Raw genomic sequence first — 11,463 nt, forward strand, 5'->3', positions numbered from 1 at the left:
TTGAAAATCGGTTGTTAGTGAGGCCAGCCTGGTATCTGATCCAGAGCTAACCTCAGACAGATGGGTGAGTGTGTATACTGTATCTGTGTGTGTTAGTGTGTGTGTAGAGTAATACACATACTCATGTATACCTTGGTGTCCAAACTTTTTGGCTATTTGACTACTTTTTTTTCCAGCCTGTTTCATATTTTGATATTCCTTTTACTGTAAAAGGAATGAGCAGGAAGTAAGAACGGGCTGTTTTTTGTTTGGTTTTAAAACAAATAAAACACTTAGACAGTCTTTTTTTCCTCAGTGTTTTTTCTTTTCGAGCGCCTTGAGTAACACATTGACATAGCAACAGAATACCACTAGGTGGCAGTACAATCACATCTGACATTTTTTAATTATCCAACAGCAAGAGTATGGAGCTTAACTTCCTCTACAGGACACTACGTTCATAAATAAGTTATAAGTATTTCAACACTGACCAGCCACTCTTCACCAAACTGACATTCACACATGATCACAATGCCAAAAACTGAGTATAAGCTTACACAGCCAACCAAACGGGCATATACAGAATATTACACATCAGAAAGGCTCATTGTCTAAGGGGTTGATGTACACAGTATCAAATGGCGTACAGTTCCCATAACACACTGCTGAGGCACACATCCTAGCAGACACCGCGCTGGAGGTTTCTCAATGATTTGCAGTGTTTTGCCTACACTCCAGTATCGTACACACACAGTAAAGAGCAGCTTGTCAACTCTGGCAGCAGGAGTAAAACAGACTCACTCTTCAGTAGCACGTTTGGAATAAGGAGAAGGAGGCTGTGGAGGAGACGGGGGTGTCGGTTTGGCTGGGAGCTACGATTTCCTTTGTACATAAAAATCTGTTGCGCCTCTCTGATGTTGCCTCTATTATCGGCTTGTCTTTGGCTCAAAGTAACACAACAAAGAAGGAGGAACACACGTGAGCCGGTATAGTGACAGCCAGATGGAAAAAAAATACGGGAATGCATTTAACACGGATCTTAGAAGAACTACAAACACATCCAAGCATGTCACCGGTTGGTTTAAAAAACACTCACACACACTCACTCACTTGAAATCAGGGCTAAGAGCAAACAGCAAAGAGTCATAGTCATACCAAAATAATCATAACAACATTTGCTGTGAAAAATATTCATAATACATTCAATAGGAAACAACTCACATTAACTGACTTCAAATCAGAGGCGACTCAGCTAATGGAAAAATAATGAATTGTTGCAAAAGTGTCAGCTGGTGTACGCAGACGCACAAACTGACAGGATCACAATACAGCTTTTTATTTGGTCTCCAATATAAAAAGCTGTTTGGAGATTTTGGTTGGTGTGGAGCAGAAGAAACACTGATAGAAACACTGATGTGGATTTGTAAAAAAAAGAAAGAAAGAAAGAAAGAAAGAAAAAAATCAAAGTAAAGTGCTTCTGTTAACACAAACATCCTCTGTCTGAGGTATCAAAAAAAATCACATCAAATGGCACAAAATGAATTCAAACCTACGCCATTACACTGTGCACTGGAAACAAAACTAACTATTTACAGTCTGGAGTGTGTATCAGCATTATGTGAAACACAACAATTCACACACACACACACACACACACACACACACACACATGCACACGCACATACACACATGAATTTCTGTGTCATTATCAATGCTGTCATGTCCCAAGTTGAAGACAGACTGTGTGAGCTGTCATCACGTCTCTTGAGCTGGTCCGTTGTTGGTGCCAGAACTTCCTGTCCCTCTCCTAAAAATCTACCAGTGCCCGGTTACAGCTCAGCCTGATGTTTCCTCTTGTAACGCCGGAGGAAGATCAGTATCAGTGCTCAGCAAAACACTCCTAAAGCTCTCTTTCTAGTGCACACAACACACACGCGCATGTCAACACGTCCAGGCACACGCTGAATCCCTCTCGCACACACTCACGCCCATACAAAGGCTCTACATCAACACCGAGCTCAGTGCACAAAGCAGGAGCAGAGCCAGGCGTCGCGCGGGCTGTGGGTCAGGGTGTGAGGCGGCGGCGGCAGAACCGCGGGGATAGATCCTCCACCTGTCCCGGTGCGGGTGAAGACTCTCCATGTCCTTCTGCGCGCTGTACGCCGCCATTGTAAAGTTCGCATCCCCGGTGGTCAGGAGATCAAACACGCAGGAGTGGAAGTAAATGTCCTGCACCTCCAGCTGCTCCCGACAGCGTTCCCGTGCCCCCTCCATTCCAAAAACCTGCGGGACAATGTAGGAGGACGCCTGTGTCTGTGGGGAGTGCATAGGCCGACGCAGCTGCTGGAGCTGTAGGCCGAGGGCGGGCGGGGACAGGGGCAAGGGTAGGTGCCCGCCCTGATCGATGCGTTCTCCACTGGGGCACCCGTTCAGACAGAGCTGCAGGTCCTGGGTGGCGTCGTAGGCCTGAGCCAGATCCTCAGGGATTCGTACCGCCAGGGTCAAGTAGTGGCCCAGTTGGCGGACAATCACCGTAACGCCGATGTAGCCAGCGTGCAGCTCCACGTGGCGTCCTGGGCTGCGCTCAGAGATCCACAGCGCGCGGACCTTCCCCGCGCCGCCCTCGACACCGGCAGACGAGTGGATGGGGTCGCCGCTGCTCACCGTGCCGTCGTCAAACGCAGCAGGGAGGTTGTCTGTGATGGCCTGGTACACCCTCTGATCTGTACAGCCCTCGTACGGCTTGAAGATGACAGTGATCTGCAGAGGGAGGCAGGGCGACATCATCAGTGTTAGAGTGACGTTTGGAGTTCAGTGAACATGAATTTCTACAGACAAAATCAATACATCCAACATGGCTGAAGTCCAGCCCGCCCCTCTTTCACACATCACCAGCCTCTAACACAAACATGAACGTTCACCCATTACACTTGTTATTGACTCTCATCACACTACATTTGAGAAATGACCAAATTACTTTTTAACAAGTTGTAATTTGACACAGCTAAGCAAACATGCTGACACACACACACACACATAAAAACACACACAGGACCCACAGTGGTGAGTGGAAGCAGCAGTGGATACAGGGTGTGGTGTGAGCATTACGGTTAGCACTAGCATCATAGTTCCGGTGAATGGCTGCTTTGTTCACATGACAGCCGTGAGGAATGAGGCCTGGCAGGCCATTAAGCCTGGAGGGCTGTTACTGCGTGTGTGTGTGTGTGTGTGTGTGTGTGTGTGTGTGTGTGTGTGAGAGAGTGTGTGTGCTTCCCTAATAATCGTGACTAATAACCTGCCCCACCTCTGACACAAGGTCAAACCTTCAGCTCCAGCAAGCAGCAAACGTACTATTTGCTTAATGTGAGTGTGTATCTGCCTGGGTGTGCATGACTAAGTGTATGCATGCATGTGTATGTGTGTTAATAATTAAAGCTATCGACTCAGTCAGAGAGGGCAGATCATTGGGGAAAACATCAACGTTCTTCCTTTAACACCACAAAGATTACTTTGTGTGGCTCGTCGTCCATTTGTTAGTGTGTGTTTGTGTCTTTTGCATAAAAGGATGAGGACCTTTTACATACATCGTGCTTTAAGCAAGTTACTGCAGAGTGCAAGTGTCACACACACACACACACACACACACACACACACACAAGCACTTGCAAGCACACACACACAGACAGTGGGTCCTTTCACACATCTCATTCCATTCGTTATTAGAGGTCAGGCTACACGCAGCCATTAACCACGTTATGTTCCCAACACTGACTCAGTCACAAGAGACGGTCACAAGATCAGACTGTTTGCCTGACACCTGTGAGTAAGACAGCGAGAGAGAGCGAGAGAGAGAGAGAGAGAGAGAGAGAGAGAGAGAGAGAGAGAGAGAGAGAGAGTATGAGGAAGAGAGGGACAGAGAGATTTTCCAGCCAAACTCTGATGAGATTTCTTACTCAGAGAAAAGCAACTTAGAAGTCATTAGATAAATGTGTTTCTTACTCAAGCAGACATGCACTTTTGCACAAACACACACACACACAGAAAGAAAAAGACGCAATAAACTTGATTACACCAGATGCTCTCACTTAAGACAATCTTGCAGCCTTAATGACAGCAAATTAGACCGCAAAAAGTGAATTACTGTGTCCACCTTCTGTTCCCTACTCACCTTATTGGTTGCCGTTGCGCTGGATCCAGTTACCACTGGAACATTTGTGACTTGTACCGATAGATAGTCATTATCAATAAGTGGCCACGCCCCCTCCACCTTACAAGTCTGGAAGCTGTCCTTAAACGTCCTCAGGTGGGGGTCCCCGAAAAGTCCACAGAACAGGTATCCGGGCCGAGAGTGTCCGTGGCCTTGGCCGTGAGTGTGGGAGTGTGTGTGTGCGTGCGCGTGGGCGTGCGTGTGTGCGTGGTGGGTGCGACTGTGGTAATTGCAGGGCTCGTGGTGCACCTCTGGGTGCGTGGAGGAGGTGGGTCCGTCTCTGGAGCAGTTCCTCTGGCTCATGAGGTCGGAGATGCCCAGCACGGCCGAGTGGAACACCAGGTTCCCCCGGCAAGACTTGGCCGTCCTCTGGGTGCAGGCTGAATAGGCCCGCAGAGCCTTGCAGAACTCCACGTCAAAGCCATCGAGGGCCGGTGTGAGGTGTGAGGTCAGCGAGACAAAGTCGGTGGTGCACTTTTGGATGCGGCACTGAGGGGTGACGACCTGGCACTGACCTGGAGACACACACGCACACAGAAAAAAGTCAGGGCGGCGCAGCTGCTGCAGTCATAGCTGAACACAAAACAGCCAAACACACACATCACGCCTGATTATGTGAGTGTGTGCGACGCTAAGAGCTGCGTCTAACCTGAGATGGAAAGTTTATATTCTCCCTCACAGCTTCCCAGTCCACCCCCCCCCCCCCCCCCCCCCCTCTCTCTCTCACACACACACGTACACACACACATAGGAGATAACGGAGACGAGTGTGTGAAGATGTCTTTGATCTTCGACACACAACACTGCTGCTCTGTTACAATCAAACCCAATAAAAGCGGAAGAGAACACGCCAGCGTTTGAGGGCGGCGATCAATCGGCCCGCGAGTAATAAACGGAGAGTGTAATAAACCAAAGACCAGCCGGGGGGGACACGGAGATAAAGAATATTTTCACACAAAGAATGAGCTAATACGGCTTATATAAGCAGGGAGTGACCGAAAAGACCTCAGGAGGGTTTGTAGACGCGTCAACAACAAGGGACTGTTTGCAACACAGACTTCAGATTTCATATATTACAGCTTTATTTTACGTACAAATTCAGAAGGAACAGATAGAACCATGGGCAGTATCTGAGATTGACATGTATTCAGACAGAAATCCAGAGAGTAAGAACAATTTTCCCAGAGCATGATTGACCCTGATGTTTTGTCTGTTTATTGCTACAATTCTAAAGCAACGAAGCCTCTTATATCATAGATCACCAGAGAGCAAGACCGAGAGAGAAAGAGAGAGAGAGAGAGAGAGAGAGAGAGAGAGAGAAAGAGAGAGAGAGAGAGAGAGAAAGAGAGAGAGAGAGAGAGAGAGAGAGAGATTAGAGGGCAGACCTAATGCATCAGTCACAGTGTGCTCCTATTAGATTAGGCCAGAGAGAGGCTCTGCAGCGTATGGGCAGCTACACACACACACACACACACACACACACACACACACACATACACACTGATCTGATGGTGGTACTATCTCCTAATGGCCAAGCTCACTAGAAAATGCGCACTCTTTACCGAAATCCACCCTTGCTGTCACACCGTAACTTTCGCAACCGCTATTACACACTAACACATCTGCATACACACACACACGCACATTCCAGCTCTTCTTTGTACATTGTATATGTCTTTGGTCTGGGGCATGAAGGAGTCGTGTCCCACCATTTGGGGGCAGTAGTGTTCTGAGTATTAAAAATCAAAAAATCATCTTAGGGGGCTCAGACCCCCACTCACACTGCTCTTCAGAATCTCTCCCCTGCATGTTAAATACTGACACCAGCCCGCAGACACACACACACACACACACACACAGTCTGCGTCCCATGCCAACGGCCACAGTACAGACGAGTCCGAGGACTGAGGACACATTGTCTCTCCTTTGACCAGCGCACCAACAGCCTCCTTCTCTCCTTCCTATCTGCCTGCAGTACCTAAATACCACTCGGAATCTAATCAGAGCAGGTTTATTCTCTTTTCCGAGGGTTTCAGAATAATGAGCCTCTCTAAAAAACGCACAAAAGCGCTCATTCACTGCGTCCAGCCTTTACGCAAAGGACTCCAGTTCATCCTCTGAATTATATAAAGGTTCAGACTCCTTCCTCTGCCAAGCCGCTGAAGTTTCTCTGAGCGAGACGCTGAGCACCTAGCAGCTCCCGTGGTGCCCCGTCTCCCCGGGCGACAGCGTTTCCCCTACGAGGATCAATAACAGTTCCTTGATCAATACACAATATCAACCGGATGTTTTCATTTTGTTCTTCAAAGGCCTTTTTCATCCTCGTGCCTTTGTGGAGACGCTGAGCTGCCGTCGTTCTAAAGGACAATTCAATTCTTCCATGCATATAAATAGGCAATTTGTGGTAAGTAGAGTCAAGGTGGTGAATACTAAATTGATTTGAAAATATTGTTAAGAAGAGAATAAAGAAGAGCATAAACTCCTCCTGGGAGCAACTAATGCATGAGGGCCATTCAGCACATCCACCGCCTGGTTTGCTTCATCTCCTGGGGGGTGAGCGTCCAATACAGACACAATAAAACCTTCAGCAGGCCCACAGCGCTCCACCACTTTCCATACACCACCACAATATTAGCCTCTCTTTTTCCTCTTATCCCCTCCCTGCTGCCTGCATGGTCTCTTCTCATCCCTTCTTTTCTTTCCGGCTTAATCTGTTGTCAGATGTCTCTCCCCCCCCCAGCTAGAAATCATTTGCCTCCCTCAGCACTGTACTGTTTTCAGCCTTCCAGCTCTCTTAGCGGTCTCTGTTCCAGTCCCCCCCCCCCCCCCCCCCCCCCCCCCCTCAGCCTGTATTCCCCACATGGAGGCTCCTTCTACTACTCAATCAGACAGAGGTCAAAAGATCCCCGAGCTGAATCTCCAGGCTTGGTTGAGCCCGGGCCGACGCTTCTTTGTCTCTCTCTGTCCGGCAGCGTCCGACTTCTGTGATCTCAGGAGATCAGAGGAGGATCAACTGGGATCGTCTCTCAACCGAGCGAATGGCTTCTGAAGTGCTTATTGATCACCTTGTTGTGCACTCTCACACACTGAGCTCAAATCGCACAAACAGCCCTCCAAGCGTAGAGAAACAAAGCTTGACAGAGGTGCACTACAGTGTATTGCCTTTCTGTCTCCACTAGACGCTGAGAGCTGTGAACAATAGTCAACATTTCACACAGGGATACACACTCCAGCCATTCCTGCTCTCCTGCCAGACACGCGGTGCTCTGGACTGCTCCCACGCCGGGGTGACAATGCAAGTTTTAACAATAACAGCAGACTAAATAATGCACATTCCTTCCACGTGACACATGTGTACCAGAAGGTGCCAAAGGGTCTTTAATGTGAAGTGCGTCTGTCTGGTCCCACCAGGCCGAGGCGGATTTGTCCCGCTGCCTCGGTCGTGTTAAACTAATTACTGGAGGTGTGACTGCTCAACAAACAGCAGCCACAGCCAACCCCCCTGGACACATACACATGCATACACACACACAGTAGCACAGCACTGAAATGGCCCAAGAAGCTGGTGTCTGGCAAGCGGATACAATCCTATTTTTTTCTACGCCACTGATGAGAAAACACCAAATGAACCAAAGTGATTAGATGCAGCCTACGCATGTGGCTGACCAAATATGTGTGAATCACAACTACAGCTACTAAACAAGATCCTGCAGACATGTTTTTCATGTTAATAACCAGATAACAAACCCATATGAGCGAGGTATTTGTCCTGTGAGCTCTATCTTAATGACAGGCTTTGTTTGTTTTGTCTTTGTTTCTCACCTCTGGCTGAGATTGGGATTTAAAAAGCTTCATTTTGGTGATATTAGAAGACAAAAAAAACAACTAGTATAAAGAACAATGGTCAGAGGAGCAATTATTTCTTTTGTTTACCTAAAAGGAACTTATCTTATTCAGCTTGCACCAGTTTAATATCATTTCTCATTAGTTATACTACACAATTGTTCGACGATTTCTATAAACCCTACCTCATAACGGCGTTACTTGTATTTACAGCACACTTACATCTACGATATCAACTTAGAAGATGTATAGCGAGAAAACGAGTCGATCAGACGCGAAGATAAATGTGTTCTCTCTGATATGGACATGAGAAGAGGTAGTCACCCTTCTCCTCCCCTCCTCCATGAGCCATTAAGGGGCAGACAGGAGAATGACGGCCCAGGAGAGAGGAGGAGAAACTCGATCCGGGCTCAGACTGCTGCACTGCCGCTGGAAAGAGAGCCATTGTCAGGCCCAGCACAAGAGGATCGCTCAAATACTCCATACCACACACGGAATGTGGAATAAAGTCGCTCCGATCACTTACTAAAGCAACGAAGTGAATAGAAATGTTGTCACTTTGCTTGTAGTTGGGGTGCAGCGCTGAACAAATAGTAGCAAACTGGCAGAGAAAGTGTGTAATATCATGAAGTAGTTGCGCGTAGTAGCGAGAGCCGCACTAGCTGCTGTGTAGTGCTGTTAGTTACCTTTGTGGACACCGCAGCAGAGAGCGACGATCAGCAGCAGCAGTGGCCGGAAGCGGCGCGCCGGAGGCGGGGAGGCGAGGCGCTCAGCCCCGCGGCAACAGCATCCGGCTCTCCCCATCCCCGTCCATGCAGGGCCAGGAGGGGAGAGTGGAGGGACCTCCGAAGGGCGACGCGGGGTGGTGGTGTCCGGGGCCTCCTCACCTCTCCTCGCTCTTCTTCTTCCACTTCTGCCTCTTCTTCCTCACTCTTCTCTCCTTCCTCCCCTGCTCGGGTGCGCAGGGGCATTAAAAAACACCGCTGCTCCGCGGAATGCAGGGCGGAGGGAGGAGAGAGAGAGAGAGAGAGAGAGAGAGAGAGAGAGAGAGAGAGAGAGAGAGAGAGAGAGAGAGAGAAAAAGAGAGAAGGGGGGGGGGCAGGGGAAACAAAGTGGAGAGCAAGTCACTCCGGCGACGCTTTTACTTTCCCTCTGCACACACACACACACACACACTCACATCCACGCCCCACGTGTTACAAGTGCGCTCCGTCCGTACGCGGACTGGTGCCTCGGCTAATCTGTGTTCACTCCTCTCGGCCCAAACACGCACAATCACATCCCTCCCTTCGCCCAGCCAGGCCGGGGCTTCTCCTCCACTCCTCCCCTTTCACTCTCTCCTCCTCCTCCGCCTCCTCCTCCTCCTCCTCCAACAAATCAATAGAGAATCAACCAAACCCTGCTGGCGGAAAACCCGCCTACCTTCCAGCACTCACAGAGAGTCTTCAAAATAATGAAGAGGCCGGAGATAAAAGTTGTAAAACGTTAAGATGCCATTAAATCACTTGGTGTACCAGAGAGAATAATGGATTCCCGATGCGGTGGTTGCGTTTGGCAAAGTCAAACTTGAACATGTGGTAAATCAGAGCGGCACTCGGGTCTTGTGTGAGTTCTGGAACGACCTCACTGAATGAATTCAATAGTGTTAAATAATAATAACAACAACAACAACAGTGATCATAATACTCGTATGGCTCAATAGAAGGGTGTGATATGTGTTTATGACTAAATCTTTGCCCGAGGCTTTTGTGGCTAAAGAGCTTCTAAACTCATCACATGTTTACATCTACATGAGTGGCTGACTAATGTTAATGGCTGGTTGTCCTCACCTTTGCCTCTACAACGACATAAATCAGGTTCAGTGCAGGGAGCTGTTATGAGGAAATGGCTCTGTGCTCACAGAGGCAGCGATCGATACGTAAAATGAGTTCTACAAGGTATAATACTTGTAACTAATCACGCCCATTTGCAGCATAATACCACAGTAAATCATATTTTAGTATACACAGCACACGGACCTCATGGCTTTCTTGTAAACTCGGTGTACGTGTGTGTGTGTGTGTGTGTGTGTGAGAGAGAGAGAGAGATCATCTGACTGAAACAAGCAAGCCTGATTATTCACTTAAAAATCAGTAAGAACTACTCAAGGAAACCACATCTGTATCCTCCCTGACACTTACACAGAGAGCAGAATGGTGCTCCTTTAATATGCAGACTCATTTGTAACTCTTCAGATTCCAGGTGTTTCCACTCGTCGCCTTTCTCTCATCTGCACTTGTCTGGATTTGAAGAGTTCATTTGCAAAAAAAAGAAACCCCCGATCGTCTCCATGTCCCATCTTTAAAGTCATATTTGAATCAGCGTACCCTGTTATATCAATCAAACGGCCCGTTACTCGTGTTTATTCGTTAGTTTATCATTATTTTAACATAATATGAGTGTGATGTTTTACCATTTAAGTCAGAGTTATCCATTTTTAGTGAATTCATTCAGTTCCTGTTCGATGTATTCAGAGGAAAACCTCCATGAACAACACATAACATGTTTGACTTTATAATCCATATTTATCTTGCAGTTGTCCTCATGACAGCTGTTGTTGATCTCTGACAAAAAAATTATTTGATCAAACCGCATTAGAATAAAATAAGCCAGAAACCGTGCAAACCCTATGGGCCGACACTGAATTATTCATTTTAATGGGTGTGAGACGGCACGATCAACACATCACAGAGCAAAACGCACATAAAGACGATGAGCATAAAGACGATGAGCATAAAAAGTAACAACAATGAAAGACACTGAACATTGGACATAAAGAGTTTACAGCAGTACCATTGCTGCTCACTCCACCTACAGCTATAACCCATAAATGACTAACTTCACACACCTCACAGGCATATTCTAAACTTTTTATTGCAAAAACTTTATTCAAAGTGGCAGCCACTCAGCTTTATGATTCAGTGAGCATTTTACACTCCATTCCTTCTTTTAATGTTGAGTGTGCGCAGCCAGTATGTGGACGGTGTGTCGTTTGTGTGTCTGCCTATGTGTTCCACTCACTGCCACCCTGGCTTAACTTGTTTCTGTGTGTATGTGCATGTGCATATATGTGAGTGAGTGTGTTCATGAGCTTGACAGCTACATATAGCAAACAGGGCTTCTCTGTATCTGATTTTTATGAGCTGTGTGTCATAGCTGGGTAGTTTCATCCTAATATGACTCACTGTGTACTCACATCAGCCATGAGTTCATGAGCACTCGTTCCCCACTGATTGTGTCAGTAAAATAAACACACAAATGCTCTCTCTCGCTCTCTCCCCCACACACTCATACACACACACACACACACACACACACACATACACACACACACACACACATAAAGCTCGTGAGCAATTGACAGTAAGTGTGGCCAGAAGAGATGATGTGTGCAA

The 11,463-nt window shown here is 47.4% G+C and overlaps 1 protein-coding gene across 1 annotated transcript; it reads right to left on the reverse strand.

The window, feature by feature from the left end:
- Positions 1-294: 294 nt before the first annotated feature.
- On the reverse strand, positions 295-9,322 carry rgmb (repulsive guidance molecule BMP co-receptor b). Its single transcript, XM_076150612.1, has 3 exons — positions 8,716-9,322; positions 4,148-4,701; positions 295-2,739 (listed from the first exon to the last, which is right to left on the reverse strand). The coding sequence occupies exons 1-3, from the start codon at positions 8,831-8,833 to the stop codon at positions 1,981-1,983; spliced, it is 1,431 nt and encodes a 476-aa protein (XP_076006727.1). The 5' UTR covers positions 8,834-9,322; the 3' UTR covers positions 295-1,980.
- Between the last annotated feature and the right edge of the window lie 2,141 nt (positions 9,323-11,463).

This window comes from Genypterus blacodes, unplaced genomic scaffold, assembly GCF_046128005.1.
Source record: "Genypterus blacodes isolate CSIRO-AG114 ecotype Tasmania unplaced genomic scaffold, CSIRO-AGI_Gbla_v1 ptg000053l_1, whole genome shotgun sequence".
NCBI classification, from domain to species: Eukaryota; Metazoa; Chordata; class Actinopteri; order Ophidiiformes; family Ophidiidae; genus Genypterus; species Genypterus blacodes.

What these genes read in the sequence shown, in the direction of transcription:
- rgmb (XM_076150612.1), bottom strand. Translation starts at nt 8,833, where the DNA reads ATGGGGAGAGCCGGATGCTGTTGCCGCGGGGCTGAGCGCCTCGCCTCC. An exon ending in CTGCTGCGGTGTCCACAAAG is followed by an intron (nt 4,702 to 8,715) that starts GTAACTAACAGC and finishes GTGTGTCTCCAG; the next exon opens with GTCAGTGCCAGGTCGTCACC. An exon ending in GCGCAACGGCAACCAATAAG is followed by an intron (nt 2,740 to 4,147) that starts GTGAGTAGGGAA and finishes CTCCCTCTGCAG; the next exon opens with ATCACTGTCATCTTCAAGCC.